Source organism: Pyxicephalus adspersus, chromosome 7 (genome assembly GCF_032062135.1).
Source record: "Pyxicephalus adspersus chromosome 7, UCB_Pads_2.0, whole genome shotgun sequence".
Taxonomy (NCBI): domain Eukaryota; kingdom Metazoa; phylum Chordata; class Amphibia; order Anura; family Pyxicephalidae; genus Pyxicephalus; species Pyxicephalus adspersus.
This window is the reverse complement of record NC_092864.1, coordinates 6,208,687-6,230,285: the sequence shown is the minus strand read 5'-3', so window position 1 is coordinate 6,230,285 and position 21,599 is coordinate 6,208,687. Positions and strand designations below refer to the sequence as shown.

Here is a 21,599-nt window from a genome sequence, read left to right as displayed (position 1 = left end):
TATTCTACTATACAGCGATATAGAGTTCTCATCATGTCCCCTGAGGAAGCTTAACGGTGAAACGCATCGGTATTGAGACGTTGTGCACAATCGTTTTTTTTATTAACATCTAGCTGTCTCTGTATAGTAATTAGATAGAATCTCCCAGTGAAACTAGATCCAGATGCCAGATGTTAAATATCTTGTAACTTTTTGTTGTGACGGTTATCTTCTTATCCCACGATTGGGGATAATGTATAACATTGTATTACTGTTGAATGCATGTTTCCATTTTTGCAAAAAAAAAAAACCCAGCCTATTCTGTTGTCTTTCTTAAAAAAATTCCTGATTTTTCCAAGGTGGGGGCTGTCTGAGGAGCTGTGTCCACATGGGTTATGATGCCAACCCCCAGGTTATTAATCAGCACAAAATACTAAGTTCATAAACAACAAACTAGGCATGGTTCTTGGTTTCAAAATGCTCACCATAATGATCCAACTACAAATCAGCCAACTACTACTTTATACAGAATGGTATATTGGAAATTTAAAGATTATTAATAATTGGGTTTCAGAGGCCACTCGCCTTATCTGAGTTCTATCAAGTTATCTGACACCTAGAGACACAAAACTCCAACTTTTACAATGTGTGTTGTAGACTAGAGGGACTGGAAGGATTCTGCTTGTCACATACAGAAATATCTGATAAGGGGAAATGACCCTGGTCTGTTATATTTTCAAACATAAACTCTAAAGAAAGACTTTACTTTACATTTAAGGTGGGATCCGAAATGAATGTTGTCCCCAATATCACAGTACCAAATTACCCTAATTAAAATCACATGTTTAATAAATGTACACAAAAAATGTGCAATTAAAAAACAAAAACAGGATGATCGTAGCATAGTATTCAGGCAGGCATGTGTAAAGCAACAAAATACTTGAAGAAATACCATCAGGCAGAAAACCAGTCCAATCTGCCATATTGTATGTACAAACAAGTGACACCAAAAAATCCCCTAACATTTTATGCACTGCCTATTACTCGAGGCTCAGACTGCAATTTCAGATGACCAGCAGATGGCCCCAAAGATTCAAGAAGCAAAGGATACAATCTTTCCTTCCAAGCTCACCTCTATTACTGCCACTCAATGATGGCTGCGAGGTTACAAAGTTACATAGTAGGTTATGATGAAACAAGACATAAGTCCATCAAATTTAACCACTAGTGAAAACATATCCCAGATATAAAACCCTAAAGGAAATAGTTGGTCCAGCGGAAGGCAAGAAAACCCCTGGTACAATTTCCTTGAACAGGAAAAAATAACCCTTCCTGATCCCATGAGGCAATTGGCTGTTCTCTGGATCAGCAATCTCTGTTATTTTTACATTTAAAGCCTTAATCCCAGTTATATTCTGTGCTTCTAGAAATCATCCAGCTTTTTCTTAATCTATAGTAGTTGCTGAAACTACTTCCTGAGCGAGCCGATTCCACTTTTTCACAGACCTTACAGTGAAGAATCCCTTCCTTATCCGGAGCTTAAACTTCTTTTCCTCAGGGTGATACAGGGTGATCATATCCCCCCTTATACGTCTCGTCTCAAAGGAGAATAGATTCAGTTCAGCTAATCTCTCCTCGCTGAGCTCCTCCATTCCTTTTATTAGTTTAGTTGCCCTTCTCTGCACTCTTTCCAATTCCACAATGTCCTTTTTGTGAACTGGTGCCCAAAACTGAACTGCATATTCCAGATGTGGTCTGACCAATGCTTTGTACAGGATTATGTCTCCATCTCTGCAGTCTATTCCTCTTTTAATACAAGAAGGTGAAGTTGCTAAATATGCACAAGGCGGCTGTCTTGGACGCCAAAGAAAATGAATGGAGGATGTAAGAAGAAACAGGTAACACTATCCTCAGTGCTCGCCCACCCACAACAAAGGGGCTATTTACGCTCCATATTACCATACCCTCTGCAGGGTTCCCCAAACATGATGGATTTACCATGGAAGATGGGACTTCCCCTTTGGGGTGGCTGAATTGGGGGCTAAGGAGGGGAAAACAAATGTTGGGCCCTGGAGCGAGGACAGAAAAAAAACACCTGCAGGTGAGTGAGAGGTTACTTTTATATCTTTGGGATGGTGGTCCTATGGGGGTCAAGGGGCGGAGCAGACTCATTTGTGTGCTGTCATGGGGGGGCAGAAAATCTTGCAACAGTTTTGTAAAAAAAAATATCTGAAGTGGAACAGCGGAGTTATGCCTGTCCTGACTTGGTGCACCCCAAAATTGCAAAGTACCCATATTTCTATTGGTTGTATGTGCAATGTAATATCAGAGGCAGAGGTGCCACCTGCTGGTCAGACCTTGCACTGTTCACAACACATATATTAGGGCAGTGATTTTCAACCACTGTGCCACGGCATACTAGTGTGCCTTGAGAGATCTTTGGGTGTACCGTTGTAAATTATCCAATTTCAGTTAATTGGTCCCAAAATGATTTATTTACTGCAAAAAATTTGTCTTCATTTGTCTATACCAGCGATGTATAGTAATAGGCAGAACCAAAAAAACTCTTCCACTAGATGGCAGCAGGTAGCTAATTTACGTGTCTGACTTTTTGGTGGTGTTCCGTGGGATTTTTCTAATTGTAAAATATGTGCCGCGACTAAGAAAGGTTGGGAAACACTGTATTAGGGAACACATATATATGTTACAGTTGACATTCAAAAATCCATCAGGCCCCAGACCCGAGGAGTGCCAGATTTTCAAAATTTCCAGATTTTTGAAGGTTATATCTTCTTCCATGCACAGCAAGCCTTTCACTCACAACACCCATTGACATCTGGCACAGTTCCAGGGAGTAGGCAACAGGGACATCCCAACCTGTATTTAGTGTGGCAAGCAAGACCTAATTGCTGTTTCTGCAGAACAGCGCCATCAAAACATTAGTGGCCAAACAGTGTAATGCAGTTACTGTATTGAAAATGCCATCTGAAATTCATGCCTGAAAACTGAAGGAAACAGATTATTGACAGAATTTTGATTGTCAAATGTATCATAATAATGCTTGGTAATGTGTTAAGAGAAATGTAAATCTAATAAACATTTTAATACTGTATATTTATTATAAATACAAAAATGGCACAACATTCCAACTCTCACCTTCACTTGAATAAGTTCCGCTTATCAAACTGCCCTTGGATGCTGCATATAGTATCAAGGATGGACACAGGGGGGTGCATGGGGGCCACTATATGAGGGACTGGCCATCCTCAGCCAACAGAGCCAGTTCTGTACAGGAGCCTGATGTTGGCTATGTCTGCCATTGTGTAGAACCTAAAAAAAATGGTAGTTACACGGCCTAACATGGCAGTGTAGTTAACATTCAGTCCAATATTACCCATTGTTTGCAAAAACTGCTAATCTGCCAATCAGCCTTTAGATAAAATGGCTCAGAATGGTTTGCAAAATATTTCTTTTCCTATATAGGCACCTACCTATCACTACATCTTCATAAAAAAAGAAAAAAAAACACTCTGCTAGGGTTTGACAGCCATTTGCCCATGCCTAGAAAATGCCCAGCAGTGACAACTACCAGTTACGACAGTTACCACCCCCAGGTATTAGGCAGAAGGTGCCCAGGGGTGGTAAATGCTGCAGTAAAATACTTGTCTGAACATTGCCTAAGGAGGCACAAAAAAATGTTAAAAAGCATAACACTGCATTGTGGTAACATTTTCACATTTTACATCAGTTTAAAGTGGACCTAAACTCAACATTTTTACATTAAAAAAGGGCAGACAACCCTCATATGTAAAGTAAAAATTGTATTTAGGCAACACTTTTAAAAGGGGGGGAAGGAAAAAAAAATATACGCAATGAGATCTGATCTTTCTTGTTTCCCATTTACAGTGGCTACATCACCCGATCTCAAACTCAGTGTGAGATTGGTTGACGTAGCAAGAAGACAAAAAGAGAGGATTGAAGATGGCCACTTCCTTAGCACCGGGATGAAGAAGAATTCCAGGATGACATGGGATCGGATTGAGAAAAGGTCCAGCACCACTGTGGGTCTGTGGGATTAGTGTGATAATTTATTTTCCCTTTAGCTCTGCTTTAATTTTCATGTTAAATAAAGTAAAATATGATTATATATACAAGCCTGTAATAGAGTGGAGCATTTGACAATAGAAGATTAGTTTGAAACACTCCACTGCTCCATCAGGCAACACTAAAAAAGTGTCCCTTTAGTTAGTATAAAAATGTTTCCTCATGTTGGTGGTTAGTCAGGAATTTACCTCTGACATTAGTAGTCAATGAGGAAGTGACCCCTTACTTTGATTGTCAATGAAGAGGAGACCCTCAAATTAGTGTTCGGTGGAGATGTGATCCCTTAAATTGGTCATCATTGGAAATTATACTTATGATGATTGTAATCAGGTAGGTAAATCTGTCTCATTACATAAGCATCACTTTACATTATTTTTGGGACATGTTCCCACGGAGGCCTCCCAACCCCCTACGCCTAAGTTCCTGTTGACAGTATAATGTTTAGTAATGCGTTTTTCACTTAAATCATTTGGTGACAGTAGCCTTCAATGCAAATTTGATTGTACTAGAATTGAGGTCCAATGTTTGAATGATTTTAACCAAACAGAATTGAATCAAACCTGGGTGAGTTCATTTACCTCTAATCCCTAAGGTTCAATTGAACTTTGGTTGGGAATGGCATGGTTACATAGTTACATGCATAGTTACATAAGTTTAAAAAAGACACACAAAAATAAGTCCATCGTGAGGGCTCTATTTCTTTCTTACACTCCTAAAACCTAAAAAAGAAAGCCTAGGATGTAGACAGATTACCATAAGTAGCACAATTCATGTGTGTAGAGTTAGCACTACGAGTTCTTGGATTACAAAGAGTTGGAAGGATTTATTTGAGGAGTAATAACTTGTAAGTTGTGTCTTCTGTTACAAGATGAAATGAGGATGGAAATGCTTTAAATCTTGGAAAGCCCGTTAGACAGGGGACATTATTGACTCTGGAAAGCAGTGCCCATGTCTCAAGTCTAGTGACGTGGACTTCCAAAGATTCATGGAAGCTGTAAAGAGCCACCGTCCCGAGGAGCATGGAGCCACAAGAGGTTTTCTGGATTATACTCAGAGTTGCAGAATTTAAAGACAAGGTACGGTTTTGTTTCCATAGCTGGTTTAGGTATAGAAGCTATTTTGAGTACAGGTCTACAGGTTGCAGCATTCTAATAGGGTTCCCAGATAACTTCATTGCCAGAACTTGGAGAAATATGATACTGGTACTGTTGTAGCTAGAAGAGAAGCCATGGACATTGTACACTTCATATTTCTTCTATTCTTCTCACAACGTATTATAGAAGGGTTTTTCATGGCTCACTTTTGTCTCATTTATGTTTTCCCATCTTTGGCATCCTATAAAAAATATGAACATATGATTAAATTTGGGGTTGATATAAAGTAGATCTAAACCTTACCTGGAAGACATTTCACTAAAACACAGCGTATCATTATCAGCTTCATTGCTATAAAATACTGTTTTCACCTTTTTTCAGCCTTGGTTGTAGCTCAGTGCTGAAGCTTCTTTCAGTCATTTCCTAGCTACAAGCACTCGCTCCAGAGGTGACTGCACATCATTGTGACCCGGCTTTCTGATCATGCCTGAGAAATATGAGGCTGTGGCCATTCCTAGTTCCCATCAGGGGAGAATGTGACCAAGTGAAAAACCCAGAAGAACAAATTGGGAGATCTTATGGTGTCACCCCATAATAAGTAATGTCTTAACATGGACCTTCCTGGCAGGGATTTGCTGAATAAAATCTCCTTTGTGATTATTTCCCCAACAACCTAATTCAATCTTTATTAAGGACATTGGATTATTGAGAGACTTTATTAGTGAGAGGGGGTGCCTGGGAAATTGGGAACTCAAGTGGTTGATATGATTGCAGCAGATCTCCCGGTTCCCCAGCAGTTACCCATCTCACCTCCAAATTACTCTGAATGATAGGCAGGTAGACATCTGCACCCATCTGCAATGGTAATAAAATACAAAAAGCAATCCTAGGTGCTTACATTTTCAAAACATCGGGATCTTCACATTTCTGCAGTTCAGTTTCCTTTCCATTCTCATAAACAGAATAATGACCTGTGTGAAAATAAACATTGATATTTACAACTGACATATGAGTTATAACCTTAAAAGTGAAATAAATTTCATCCATTCCCATTCCTAACTGAGCTAAAACACATGTTCATGGAGAATATTTGACATTGTCCTCCATGGCAGTTCTATATTGGTACTTGTCTCTCATGTCCTCCTGCTGCATTGGTATTTGTCCCCTGTGCCAATGCCTCACCCTACCTATGCTGCATTTGTTCTTGTCTCCCATGGCAGTTCCTGGGTCCCCATGCTGAATTAGAACTTGTCTTCTGTGGCAGTGCCCACCCTGCCCATGCCGAATTGTACTTGTACTCTATGGAAGTCTCTGAATTCCCAATGCACAAACTATAAGTTTCTTTGTGTTATACTTGAAGTGTATTGTGAAAATTTTCTTAAAAGACATTTAATGTTACTGATTTCATATTGTGAGATGAGGACCAGAGGAGGGATATGCTAGACATAGAACTGAATTATATAGTAGTTTAGGCTTTAAATATCAGCAATGCATAGGGTTCATAATACAAATCAGTGTTATGAAGGACAACAGGCTGGTATAATTTGTGTAAATATTTTATCCTCCTTTATTTCCTATTTGGAATTATGTAAATTTGCTGAAAACATTTTTTACCGTGTTTTCGGAATATTTTTATTGTAGTAGGAGATTTCAAGGTTTCGTGTTCCACAGTTACTTCATACTCTTTGTATGGTTCTTTTTCCTTAACATAAACCCCCCTGATAGAGGTGAATGTGCCGTCATCATTCTTAACTTCTTTTACAAGTTTGATCTCATCCGGTTTATAATTCTTAGCTGGTTTTTTACTTCTAGTTCGACTCCAGATTACATTAATACTTTTTGGGGTGTAATCTGAAATTTCTGCTATTAAATGATTGTTTCCGTATTTCATTTGTAATTTTGGAATGCCTGAAAAAAAAATGAAAATCAGATTATATGATCTTACCATGGACTACAGACAAAAGAGCATTTTAAATTTCATAAAAAACATTATACTTGTAAAAAAAAAAATTATATCAGAGATGGTCGAATTTACCAAAATTGGTTCTGACTAAAAAGTTGATACAACTATGACAGCAATATTATTATGCAACCACGGCTCTCTTTGTTTAGGTACAATTGAGTTTGAATCAATACATACACAGACATTTGCTGGAATTGGCAGGCAGTAACATTTCTGTGTGAAATTTGGCTTTAATTCAGTTTCACTTGAATCAAATTTTGACCAAATTTTTAGACTTATTTCTATGAGTAAAAGCAATAAACATCTAAGTGTATCTAAAATGTAATTATTACTTTAACCAATCCTTCTGAAGGACCCATTGAAGGTCTACTGAATTCAATCAAATTTTTTTCCTTGCTGTGATTTTTTATTAGTGGACTAAAATGATAAAAGCTAAGGTTGGTTGCTCATTTATGGTTTTTACCTTTTACACTGAGTTGTCCCGTCTTCTTCTCCAAATGGGTCATCAGACTGAGGTGTGTCACCCGACAGATGAACTCTGACCCATGGTCTGTCGGGGCTGACACGGACACAATGAGCGAGGCAGTACAGGTATAAGTCTCATCAGGCTGCTTTGTGCTCTCTATGACTGGGATCTTGTATTTATCATTGGAAGACAATTCCCACATCTTTCCTGCTTCCACCTGGAACCATTTCACCTCCAGATTGTTGGGGAAATACCCCCGGATCACACACTGCAACTGAGCTTCTTGGCCATGAATTAATGTGGGAACATCTATGTCCTCCATAACTGGAAGGCGAGAAATCTCTGAAACACAATAGAATGGTATCAGGTTTTAGTATCCATGGTATAGAATATATTTATATTTATATCTGAACCACTAGGTGTTGAAAAGTAATGTCAGTGGAAATACCTGTGAAGATCATGTCACGGCTGTCTGGCTGATCCATAGTCGGATGCTTCCACTTCAATCGAACTCTGATCCCCTCATTTAATTTCAGCAATGAGTTTATGGGGATTTTACATTTACACACAACGTTATACGTGTTATCATTAGTATTATGTGTTATCTCTTCCTTTGTGTCCTGTATATCCTTGTGCTGGTCCCCTCCATAGCTCCATTGTATCTGAATATTTCTGGGGTAGAAGCTCTCCAAAGTCGCTTGGCCCACAACATCATTTGAGTCATCACGAAACACCTTGATGGAGTCTTTCATTTGTGGCATTTCTACAAAAAATTAGTGAGTTATATAATAAACATTCTTTACCAAACCTTATTCTAGAACTACAATCTGAAAGAACAATTATAGTGCTAAATGCAGCAAAGGCAAAAGCTGTGCAGAATTGTGGGTAATATGAATATAATCACAATAGATAAAATGTTGGTCACTTTATAAACAAGGTGTCACGTACCCCTAAATAAAAGGTCTATTGGGATTGTTGGTGCCAGGCAGGCTGGTTTAAGTATTTCAGAAACTTCCTATTGGCTGGGATTTTTACCCACAAATAAATTTAGGGTTTACAGAGCATGGTTCCAAAAAAGGGAAAATATTAAATTAGCAGCAGTTCCCTGGGCTTATATAGTTTGGTCAATAAATATTTGGACAGAAACTTTTTTCTAATTTTGGTTCTGTACATTACCACAATTAATTTTAAATGAAACAACTCAGATACAGTTAAACTGCGGACGTATAAAAATATGGGGAACTAAAGCCTTTTTTTTACACAATCACTTCATTTGCAATTGACTCAAAGGCTGGTGGGGCCAATTCCTTTGTTAAGTCATTATCAATTAAGCAGATAAAATGCCTGGAGTTGATTGGGGGGGGGGGTACTTGCCTGTGGAAGATTTTGCTGTGAACATGCGGAGCTCTCCGTGCAGGTTAAACAAGCCATCCTTAAGCTGCAAAAACAGAAAAAACCCATCCGAGAAATTGTTACAATATTAGGAGCGGACCTGAATGTCCACAGAAGACAACAGGGGTGGATGATGGCAGAATCATTTCCATGGTGAAGAGAAACCCCTTCACAACAGCCAACCAAGTGAACAACACTCTCCAGGAAGTCGGTGTATCGATATCCAAGTCTACCATAAAGAGAAGACTGCATGAAAGTAGTACAGAGGGTGCACTGCAAGGTACAAGCCACTCATAAGCCTCAAGAATAGAAAGGCTAGATTGGACTTTGCTCAAAAACATCTAAAAAAGCCAGCACAGTTCTGGAAAAACATTCTTTGGAGAGATAAAACCAAGATCAACTTTACCAGAATGATGGCAAGATAAAAGTATGGAGAAGGCGTGGAACAGCTCATGATGCAAAGCATAGCACATCATCTGTAAAACATTACGGAGGCAGTGTGATGGCTTGGGCGTGCATGGCTGCCATGGCACTGGTACACTAGTGTTTATCCATGATGTGACACAGGACAGAAGCAGCCGAATGGATTCCGAGGTGTTCAGAGACATACTGTCTGCTCAAATCCAGCTAAATGCGGTTAAATTGATTGGGAGGCCTTTCATAATACAGATGGACAATGACCCAAAACATACAGCCAAAGCAATCCAGGAGTTTATTAAAGCAAAGAAGTGGAATATTCTTGAATGGCCAAGTCAGTCACCTGATCTGAACCCAATTGAGCATTTCACTTGAAGACTAAACTTCGGACAGAAAGGCCCACAAACAAACAGTAACTGAAAGCTGCTGCAGTAAAGGCCTGGCAGAGCATTAAAAAGGAGGAAACCCGGCATCTGGTGATGTCCATGAGTTCAAGACTACAGGCTGTCATTGCCAGCAAAGAGTTTTCAACCAAGTATTAGAAATGAACATTTTATTTTCAGGTTTTTAATTTGTCAAATTACATTTGAGCCCCTGAAATGAAGTGATTGTGTAATAAAGGCTTTAGTTCCTCACATTTGTATGCAATCTTTGTTCAATCCACTGAACTAAAGCTGAAAGTCTGCAGTTCAACTGCATCTGAGTTGTTTAATTTAAAATTAATTGTGGTAATGTACAGAACCAAAATTTGAAAAAAGTTGTTTCTGTCCTAATATTTATGGACCTAACTGTAGGCCTTGTTAATGCCATGAGTCAAAATATATTGGTTATCAACAAGCTGATGGAAAGGCAACAATAACACAAATAACCACTTGTTACAACCAAGGACTGCAGAACAGCATCTCTGAATGCACAACCAGGCAGCATTTCTCTCCTGCGCATACGGGCGGTTCTGACCCTCGTTGACCTGTCTGTTGTTTCCAGCCTATTCCCTTGTACTGTTCCAGTGTTCCTGTCTGTCTGTGGATATCCCTGAGTCTTCTGTGCCTGCTCTTGCTTCCAATGTCTCCTGTGTTTCCTTTGCCCGCAGTGACCCCTGTGCCACTGGTGTCTGTATCCTGGATCCCTGGCAATTGACCCCTGGCATCGGACCTGATCTCTCTTGTTGCTGCCTGCCCTAACCCCGGCTTTCCTTGACGATTCTTATGCTTAGTGATTTAGTAGACTTAGTGATCTTCCTGCCCACCCTGGTGTGCCAAGGATTGCAACCTGGGGGTAACCAGCAGCGCAACATCATCACCTCTAGAGGCAGCAGAAGACCTGGTTGCCACTTAGACTCTGCACCTTGGGCCTTCTTAGGGCTCACACCTCCTTTGTGCAAACCATAATGTCCCCTAGAGGCCCCTGTCTCCCCTAGTGTGACAACAGGCACCCGAGGCTGCAGTTTGCTTAGGCTCACCAAATACCTAGAATCCCCGAGGACTGGAACAACACTGAAACTATGCCACAGAGAATCATGCCAGCTCTAAGGGCAAAATAGTATCCATAGTGTACCTAATAAAGTGGTTGGTGTAAAAGGTAAAAATATTAGGAAGGCCCATTTGGACCTAAAATTATGCACTCTGAGGCTGCAAATTTGGTCCTGGCATCAAGGTTTTTAAAACTGAGCTAAAGTTCCTTTTTATTTTATTAATAGTGTTTTCTTACAGTCCATCGAATATAACAGTCAAAAAAAAAAAAAAATAATACAAATAACTTTACTTACTATGTTCAAACTTGCACTCCAGACTTCTTTCTTTGATTTTTCCATCACACCGAACCTTGCATTCGAACTTGGTGTTTTTGTATTCACATACCGCTGGGTTAAAGGACAGCATGGTGGTAGCATTGTACAGTCCTTTTCCTTCAGTTTTGACAGTTTTCATGGTGTAATCTTTGTGCAGTAATGGCCCTTTTTCTTCATCCTTATACTTCTCAGTTTCAGAGATTTCGATCGGATTCTGGTTCTGTATTTTAACAGTCCAGGTCACGTTTGGCACTTTTGGGCAGCTGGAGGCCATACAGTACAGAGTCACCATCTCTTCATTATTAGCCCATGTCCGCTCTTGGTGGATGTGACTTACCTTGAACCCCCTTAAATCTGTAAAATATTATTTGAATAAAGATAAAAGAAATCACATAATTTGCTGCCTCCAACAAGATCAGATCTGCTCCTGGAAAACCAAAGTGAATATTATAATAATCAGATTTATCTTCTTGTTCCTCGCCAAAATGGAAAGATTAACTTCTAACTGAACGATCAGTGTAAATCAGCTAAAAACATTCCAGGTTCATCAAAACAAAAGGTATGTAAAGTAGCCTCAGCCTAGATGGAAAAGCCTGTCCTCTTCAGGCATTCTGTAGAATAAGACAATTTCTTACTGTGTATGTTGAAGCAGCGGTCCCTCTACAGAAATAGAGCACGTTCCCTGCTGAATTAGAAGTAGAGATCTCCAATAAACAAGGATCATTATTAATTGCAGAAATATGGATCTGACCAAGCAAGAAACCCACACAGAACAAGAGTCATTCTTTAAACAGACTGGCATGGTACAGACTTTTCTTCTCAGGCTGTGGCTCCTTTCTAATGAAAAACAAGTCTTTTCACACCTTTTGATGCACATCAAATGTATTTAGATTTGATTGGTCCACATCAATTCTGTACCTGTTCGACCAAGTTTCTAGGTTGTGTGGTATATTATTGGGGATTGCTCATGGTAAGGGGATGTTTACAGGGCAGGTAAGAGACAGCAGACTCCAAAAGTCCAAAAATAACAGCAGTTTTATTTCTTTAGCCCAGTGTTATGGCACACTCTACTGCATTTTAAAGTAAAAACATCAAACAACAGTAGCCTGGCTGGCCATCTAGCCACTTCTCTGGGTGCCATGTCTCTCTAACACTCAATATCAACACTCAATATCACTTACAGTTCAAGTATTTTCTGGAGCTCTGTCCCCTCTCATTCAGCCTGGAACCCACTCTCTTCCCCTGCCTGGAACCGATTCTGGCTCCCTTCGGAGCCTGGAACAGACTTCCTCCCAGCCTGGAACCCTCTGGCTGCCTTCTCAACTCACTCCAACCTCGGACTGATCACACTCCAGCCTGCAACACACTGGCTGATCATCTCCCCTCTTGCACCTGTGGCCAGGTGCACATATCCCAGTCAGGATTGAGTTGGGCCAATCCATCCTTTCACTCCCTTGGCCAGCTACAGGGCCCTATAGTCCCTGGTTTCTTCCTAAAAACCTATACAAACATAATCATACTCTCTTTCCCTGGAGCCTCTACAACATTATCTCTACATTTCTTGACACTTTAGGGGCACTCTGTCACAGTTGCCACAATAACATGTAAGTTACAGAAGTGTAACATTTCTGATTTTTATTTTAAACTACTCACAAGTTCTAATGATGAGATATCCTGCAAAGGCGATAATTACAAAAGGCAAGAGCACAGCCAGTCCAGTATGGCAATTTCGTCTGCATTCATCTGCAAACAGGAGAACATATAATTATGTAAATAATGTTCCTATTATTAATGAATACATTGTTGTACAAAAATAATCTCAGGTAAAGATTGAATAACCTGCAAAGCTCAAAAGTTTGATAAGCTGAAATGTAAAAAGCTAAAAAGTACTTTAAAGATTCTGAAGCTTATGCACAATGGGGATCGTTAGTTTTAGATTACAAGTGAGCAATGTTTATAAATTCTCTGGATGTGTCAGATACACAAAAGGCAGATCAATGGCTTTACAGCTCACCAAACCACCTAACTATCGGACCTGCTTGAGTAGGAGACCCTGCATGAGTCTTGAACCCAAAGTTCTAACATTTACATACAAGTTGGCTTCACAGCTTACAAAACCCAATTGCTTAAACCACTATTGAACTTTTATGAGTAGGAGACCCTCCTGGCTGGTCTGAAAGCTCTTCAAAATGTTCATCAGCTGTTTTGGATTTGACAACCTGTATGTGTCTAGAGCCAAACGTTCTGACAATTACACACAAGGGGATTTTAAGTGGAATATTACAGGTGACCAATGTCCATAAATACTCTGGAGAGGCAGATCAATTGCCTCAATGTTCACATTAGCACTTGACTATTGAACTTTTTAGTAGGAGACACTCTTGGCTGGTCTGAAAGTTCCTCAGGGTGTCCACTATCTGTTTTGGATTTGCCAACATACATGGGACTTGAACTCAAAAGTTCTGACACTTATGTATATAGGGGTCTTTATTGCATTATTAAATGAGTCCAGTGTCCACAAATACTCGGGATGTGCTACGTATAAAGAAGCATTAAGATTGAGGCTTTACAGCTTACCTAGCCGCTGACCTATTAAACTTGGTTGAATAGGAGACTCTTTAGGTTGCCCACCAGCTGTTTTAGATTTGCCAACCAGCATTTTGCTGGCTGGTCTGAAAGCTCCTCAGGGTGTCCTCCATTAGTTTAGAATCCGCCAATCTGCATGGGTCTTGAGCTCAAAGTTCTGACACATATGTACAAGGGGTCCTAACATTTCGATTAGTGATGACCAATGTCCACAAATGCTCTGCTACATATAAAAAGGCAGATCATGGCTTTACAGCTTACCAAACCACTCAACTATTGAACTTATTTGAATAGGAGACTTTCTTGGTGGGTCTGAAAGCTCCTCAGAGTGTCTTTCATCTGTTTTCAGTTGGCCAACCTGCATGTGTCTTTAACCTTGAAGCAACTGCATAATCCCAGATCAGACAGTGCATGATGCTGAGATTGTTGAACAAACAGCTAGCCACCCACCCAACAGCTAGTTTTAAACAACATGTAATGGCAACCCACTATATCTTGACCACCTTATACTGTATTTTAGGTGATTTTGTCAAAAAAAGGACTAAAATTGAGAGTCCTGGTGATCCACAAAGATGCTGGTCTGCATAAATACACTATATAGTGTGAAGGAAATATGTGGCCCCCATCCAAAAGACACAATCAGCGCCATGAACCGATATTAAGTGGAACCCTCTTCCTGACCGACAACAAATTACTTAGGTATACAACAGCTAAAATACAACTAAACAAAGGCTGCAATGTCTGACTTACTATATTGATTGACCTTCATGGTCTTGATGACTGGATTGACCAAGATCTCATGCTGAACACTGCAGGAGATTTGTTCCGGTACTTTGTCTTCTTTGAGATTAATCTGATAATATATTTGTTTGTTGAACACATCATCCACGGTTCCCCTGGATAGATCTGCTGTTTTCCCATCCACCAACCAATTTATGGAGATTGGTTCTGGAAAGAACCCTTTTGCTTCACAAATGTATACAAGCTCATTGTGATCTTCTGTCCTTGAAGAACTGAGTTGTACTTTTGGAGCCACTGTGGGAAACGTTAAAAGGAAAGGATAGTACTAAACCTACAAAAAATACATTTACATATATAACATTTCACAGCTGAGTTACAGAACTATGCATCATTTTGATATACAAATCAATCAAATCATGATTAATTCTCAATTCATGGCCTAATGTGGAGGGGCTGATAAAAAATCATTTTCATTTTCAACCCAAAGCAGTTTTTAATATAAACCAGTTTTTTTTTACCAGAACGTAGCTTGCAAGGGTTGCCCACATTATGGTAAAAATAGCTTTCCCATATTTACCCCCATCTCCTCATCATGGTGATGACCTTAATATCATGCTTACCACCAAATTGCACTATTAAGGAATCTTGGATGGGCTCCTGTAGAGACACATGCTCCACCTGACAGGCAAGGGTTGAATGGTCCTGGAGCTGATCAAGGGTGAGGACTATTGAGCTGTTCACCGTGTAAGTCCCATCAGCATGGGTCTGATACACATCCTCTTTTGATCCACCTTTAAGTGGAATATTATTTTTTAGCCAATTGACTGTGACATCTCTGGGGAAGAAGCCAGAAATGGAGCAGTAAAGATGGTTTATCTTATCTTTATGAAAGGCTCTTTTTTGTATCCTGACCTCTGGTGTGGCTGTAAAAGAAACAAAAAAAGTTTTAGGTACATTCTTCATGAATTCCCACAGCAGTGAATGGTCCTAGGGGAGCCAATTATACCATCAACCAGCTCCCAGTAGATTTCTTCAATCTATGGAAAATAAATTTTGGATGAGGGAAATGTGAAGCCAAACCCAAAGAAATTAGGATTTTAAATAGGAGAGAATTTACCCCACAAGAACCCCAAAAACGTAGAGGCATTTTCCTATATATTTAGAAATGCATTCCTTTTATATAGGCTTAGTAACATATTGCAACAATATACTTCATGAGGACAATGCATGTATAACTACATAACAGTGTATAACAGTGTTGGCTTAATCTGCCCAGGTTTGATGTATTCCAAGTTTAACAAACTTTCATTGAAGCTCACCCACTCTGGTTAGAATTCAACCCACTCAAGTCAATCAACGTGCCTACTCTTCCATGTTTTATCAGTTTTGCCTATCCTGCCAGGCAATCCGGAAATAGCCTCCTAATCACCATTGGCTCAGACACAGCTTTATGCAACATGTCTCTACTAGTGATGAGCCCCGTAGCTCTGCTGAGCATTTCCTCTACACCTGTTGGTTATTTTAGAGCTTTCCCTGTCCAGCTCGAGTGTTAACCCCTTGTGGCCCAGTCTGTTGTTTCCCAGCCAGTTGCTATGTGCTGTTCACCTGTGCTTCCTTTCACTTCCAGTGTCTCCTGTCTTCCGTTTCTGCGGCTGCCTCTGTGCCCCAGTGTCTTTTTCCTGGATCCCTGATATTTGACCCCTGGCTTGTGGCCTGACCACCATTGCTCACTGCCTGCCTCAACCCCAGCCTTCCTTGATAATATGTGATTTGGTACTGTGTAACCGGCAGCACAACATTCTCACTACTAGAGGTTCTGGAGAAGACCTGGTTGCCGCTTAGATTCTGCGCCTTGGCCCATCTAAGGGCTCACACCACTTTTGTGTAAGCCATAGCACCCCCTAGAGGCTCCGTCTCCCTAAGCATGACACAATGATGAAAAGAGTTGGAAAAAGTTAATTCCCTGTCCTTTTTAAGTTTTGTTCTTGGTGTTCCTGGTTGAAAAGTGTTGTTCTTAGAACTAACTTCCTTGATAGGACTCCAATGCTAATGGGGATAACCTAAACTTTTCTGACTTATCCAAAACTGAAATAATAAGTCAACTGACTAGCACAGTATATCAATAATTAACGATCTTACCATGAACATTCAGCTTGATCTCTTTCTGTTGTCGGTCTGGACTGTAGATGACTAAACACCTAAAGGTCCCATGATTAGCGATGGTCACGCTGTTGATGAACAAGGATGCGTTACCTTGTCTGGCCTCCTGCTCATTAAAGGACAGCCCCGTGCTGACCTCTTTGTCCTTGTTATCATACCTCACCACTTCCTTATCCTCAAAGAACCAGATAATCGCCAGAAACTGCGGGTCTATTACAGGAGCATTGATGCGGAAAGAACATGGCAAAAGAACTTGAGAACGAAATACGGCAACTTGAGCAGACGGAGCGGTCACCTGCAATCCAGAACCTGTATGAAGCCAAGGGAATTAAAATATCACAAAAGTAAAAACTGAAAAAACATTTATGTGTTTTATATTACATTCCTTTATCGTGCTATATAAAATGTGCTTAGTTAGTCCTGTGAGATATCACAGGGGGATTGCTCGGGGTAGCGGGATGCTTGCAGGGCAGATAAGAGGCAGCAGACAGCAAATGTCCAAAATAACAGCAGTTGTATTTATTTAGCCAGGTGTTATAGCACACTCTCCACAATTTTATGACAAAACAATAATCACTAGCCCGGCTGGGCATTTGTCTACCTCACTTGGTCCCCTCTCTTTCTAACACACACTATACTAACACTGGTAACTCACAGCTTTGTAGTATTTGTTTGGCAGCTAGCTTTCCTGGAGCTCCATTCTCTTCTCATGCCTAGAACACTCTGGCTCTCTTGGAACACACTGCCTCAGCCTGGAGCACACTGGCTCCCCTTCTCAGCCTGAAACACACTGCCTGTTTACTTCTCAGCCTCGGACTGCCCGCCTCCCCTCTTACACCAGGTTGGGGCAAGGAACCCACCCTTCTCTATCTCTGCCCAGATCCAGGGTCCCAAAGCCTCTGGTTTCTTCCTAAAAACCTACACACACATAATCACTCTGTATTGCCTGGAGCCTTTATAACACTTTCCCTGACATTTAGGGACACTCTGTCACAGTCCCTATACATTAATTTTATCCTTTTCAAAGAAATCTATATCCCTAATGCCTGCAGCTACAATTCATGCTCAATTTGGAATGACTTCATTTGTAGCCATCCCATTGTGCTGTGGAGAGTTGGGACTACAAGTTTTACCACACCATCCATGATACACAATGCAAGGAATCATGGGACATTGAGTTCTCTTGTAGACAGAAAGCTGACATTACAGCTGCCCCCTAGTGTTCAGCTAGAAGTAGTGACACCAACAGCACCTACACAGATTGTCAATATAAATCAACACTGCAATGTAAAGATTGCATTTAAAAATAATATATATGACTAGTTTATAATTGTGTGCTTGTTGCTTGACCTGGAAGCACTGATGTCACCTCCCTCATACTAATTACCTTATCGTTCCTCTACCTCCCCCCCCCCATGTTTGTTCCCAAGATACTCCCAGACCACTTGTTTAGAAGAAATTAACCTTATTGGCCATTTATTAATCACAACAGTTTTTATCTTTAAAAATATTCCCATCAACAATTTCTATAACAATACAGAAATAACATTTTCCATCTTTAACTATCGTCGCTTTCTTGCCTCACTTCGCGAATGCAATCAATCTGGAGTACCCTCTGTTCCCTGAACCTCCATCACCACTTTTACCACCAGTACTTCTAGAGGCGCTCTATTGAAGGCAGGTCCTCCCACCACCATGACAGTTACTACCATTCTGCCCCCAAGGGCCCTAAACGGCCCTGCTAAACCTAGAAAGGGAGCGAAACTGTCCAGCTACTTTTGCAGGAATTATCCTCTTTCTCCCCATTTAAAATCTTCCTCTCTCCACCCGTCTGATCTACTCTGCCCCCGTGCCTCTCTTTTCCTGCACTTGAACCCCTAAGTATCCACCACCCCATTAAGCCCAGTCATATTCGTCCTCCTCCTATGTCCATTGCATCCCCATGGGTACAGGTTTTTCCTTTTTTAATCAGAGAACTGTGTCTTTATATCTCCTTTAAGTGAAATGTTGGTTGTTACTGTACATGGAAGATACCACTGCTCTCTGCCAGGCTTGTGGTTCATGCTTCCAATATGGAGTAGGATAAGTAGTTTACATGACTATAAATCTCATTGAACACAACTGAAAAACTTTAAAAAAGTATCTTTATCCACATGTGTTACCTTTTTCATATAGAACCTGTTCTCTTTAGGAGAGCGTGTCCCCTACCAGAATGCTGCAAAGAAGGACTGCATTCTGTGTGGAAGCAGCAGACTTTCTGCAGAGGCCCAAATCTTCTCCCTTCTGTTTTGTTCATGCTGGCAGGGGTTTTTCTACTCAGAACATTGCTACATTCTGGAGACTTTGCACACTTTGGTTTTACAGCCCTCATGATTGTATTTAGTTGATTTAGGCAGAAATATCAATTGAGTGTTAATGCACTTTAAACATTACACTTTTTATAATAGGAGGAAAAAACTGATATCTGAAAAAGATATTGTGTAAAGATAAGCCTGAAATCAATATACTGGAGGGGGCGGGGATGAACTCCGCAGCCTTGGAAATGGAATTTTTTAACACGTAAAGATATTGGACTTTTTTCTTAGACACAGAAAAGAGGGGAAAAAAACTGCACTGTAGAGTTTCTCGGGCTTTCTAAGATGAGGGAACCCATGAAATGACTTTCAGGTCTTGGTGAACCCCTTCCATAATTACTATATAGCATGGTGGCTCAGGTGGTTAGCCTGCCTTTGCAGTGCTAGGTCCCAGGTTCAAATCTTGGCCAGGACACTATCTGCATGGAGTTTGCAGGTTCTCCCCGTGTCTGCGTGGGGTTCCTCCTACATCCCAAAAACATGCAATGAGGTAATTGGCTTTCCCCATTATACTACATTAATGACATATGATCATGGTAGGGACATTAGATTGTGAGCTCCTTTGAGGGACAGCTGGTGACATGACTATGGGCTTTGTACAGCGCTGTGTAATATGACGGTGCTATATAAATACTGTTTAATAATATATCCACAGCTCAGTACATCAGTGTGGTGGTCAATGGGAAGAATTCCCCTCACATTGCTGGCCATTAAGAATAATGTCACCCTTATGGATAGCTGTGTGGCTGCATATTACACAGACATGGTCACCATCATTAAACCCACCCTGAGGCTACATATACACATGCAATAATTGTCATTGGAAATTAATGATTCAGGACTAATCGTTAACAAAAAAAGTGCACAACGGCAGGCTAACAATGCCAAAGAACTAGGATTGTGGCTGGAAACGGATGGGCTGGGTCCTTCACTATCTATTGTGTGTATGGTCGTTCATTGATTGGGGACAGTTCTTCGGTACATGTAACTTCCTGCATCGTTCAAACAATCCCATCTTGTGTGAGTACATTATTGGTGGATTATATTTGAACGACAGATCAAGGATTATTCATGATTATTTTGAACGACCATATAGTGCATATAGTGCATCGTTCAAAATAATCATGAATAATTGTTGATCTGTTGTTAGTCGTTCAACCCCCAAGACAATTATTGCACGTGTGTACCTAAAAAACGCCATCCAGCCATTGTCAGAGTGCATATGGACAAAAAGGGGCTGCAGAGGTGCTGCACTCGGTTGCAATAATAATGAAAATAAAGAGAAAAAGATTTGTTTTAAAATCATCCATTTAGGATTTATATCTACTTTCTTCATTTCCCAGCTCCCAACACAGCCAGCTGAATATTAGTATGCACAGCAGCAGCTGCAGAGTGGCTGGAGAAGGGTGCTGGGACAATGAACCCATTACAGTTTCAGTACAAATATACCAAGGTATACAGATTCTAAACACAGAAAGTGGATTGGGTAGAAAGATGGAAATAGAAGGAAGAAGAAGAAGAAATGTGGTTTTGAGAAGAGAGAGTTAAAGGACAAAGAGAAGAGGAGGAGGAGGATGGGTGGTGGATCAGAAAAAGCAGCAAAGAAACATTGCATTGTGCATGACAAATAAATGTAAAAAACATAAAACACATCACTCACATGGATGACAGAGGAGTGCCGCGAAAACAAATATCATCCGATCCATGATAAGTTCAACCCCTTGTAATCCTTATATTTCTATCCAGACCTTGACGTCTATTCTGCTCAATCCTTATAGAAATTGAAAGTGAAACTGTGCTGTTACTCCCAGAATTCCTATTTATTGCCCCCAATAAACCCTTGTCCCCTATAAATCCTAGAATGTATACAATGTTCTTGCTACAAAATGTAACAGTAACCGAAGAAGTGTGCTTTCTAATAAAAATAATAAAAAAAAATTGTAATAACAATGTTTACCAATAATATAATAAAAAAGCCAAACTCAGAAATAAACAACCCAACACAAATTACAAAAACAAAATGTAAAGTAGTAACAAAGTAATATATTGTACCTTACCGGTCTTGAGATGTGGTTGGCTGTATTGGTTCCTTGTGCAGACCGTGGGGTGACCCCTTGTCAGGTGATGGTAAGTTTGCTGTGTAGTTACTTCTTCCTCACAATTGCCCCGACTGTATTTGGCTCTTAAAGAAGCAACGTTTGACCTGAACTGCTTTTACAGCGTGCAGTACCCAGCCGCTCACTATCGCCCCCATTCTTTTTTTTTTATTATTTATTTTTTATTAGCAACCAATAAAAACAAACATTTACATAATTCAAACTGGTAAATACAAAAGACATTGGCAAACATAGAACATGAGGGAGCTTACAGTTTTGTAGAAATATTCATATCCAATAACTTTTATACGCACACAATAAAACTCCCATTGGAACAGTAAGTGATCTTCTATCAAGTTTCATTGATTACTGATTTTATTTTCAGAAATAGAAAAAAAAGAGAGGAGAGAAAGAGAAGAATATAAAAAAAGGGGGGGAGGGGCTGGCAAGGACAGAAAAGG

At 40.2% G+C, this 21,599-nt stretch overlaps 1 protein-coding gene across 2 annotated transcripts; it reads right to left on the bottom strand.

The window, feature by feature from the left end:
- Window positions 1-4,790: 4,790 nt before the first annotated feature.
- LOC140334976 (uncharacterized) lies at window positions 4,791-20,816 on the bottom strand. 2 transcript variants are annotated; one of them, XM_072417293.1, is made up of 11 exons: window positions 20,703-20,816; window positions 16,668-16,997; window positions 15,149-15,451; window positions 14,538-14,822; window positions 12,855-12,944; window positions 11,181-11,555; window positions 8,055-8,369; window positions 7,604-7,948; window positions 6,792-7,085; window positions 6,076-6,148; window positions 4,791-5,418 (listed from the first exon to the last, which is right to left on the bottom strand). In XM_072417293.1, exons 1-11 carry the CDS (start codon window positions 20,746-20,748, stop codon window positions 5,391-5,393), a joined length of 2,484 nt encoding a protein of 827 aa, XP_072273394.1. In that variant the 5' UTR covers window positions 20,749-20,816; the 3' UTR covers window positions 4,791-5,390. The 2 variants fall into 2 exon arrangements, with proteins under 2 accessions (XP_072273394.1, XP_072273395.1); XM_072417294.1 differs by lacking the exon at window positions 15,149-15,451.
- Window positions 20,817-21,599: the final 783 nt, after the last annotated feature.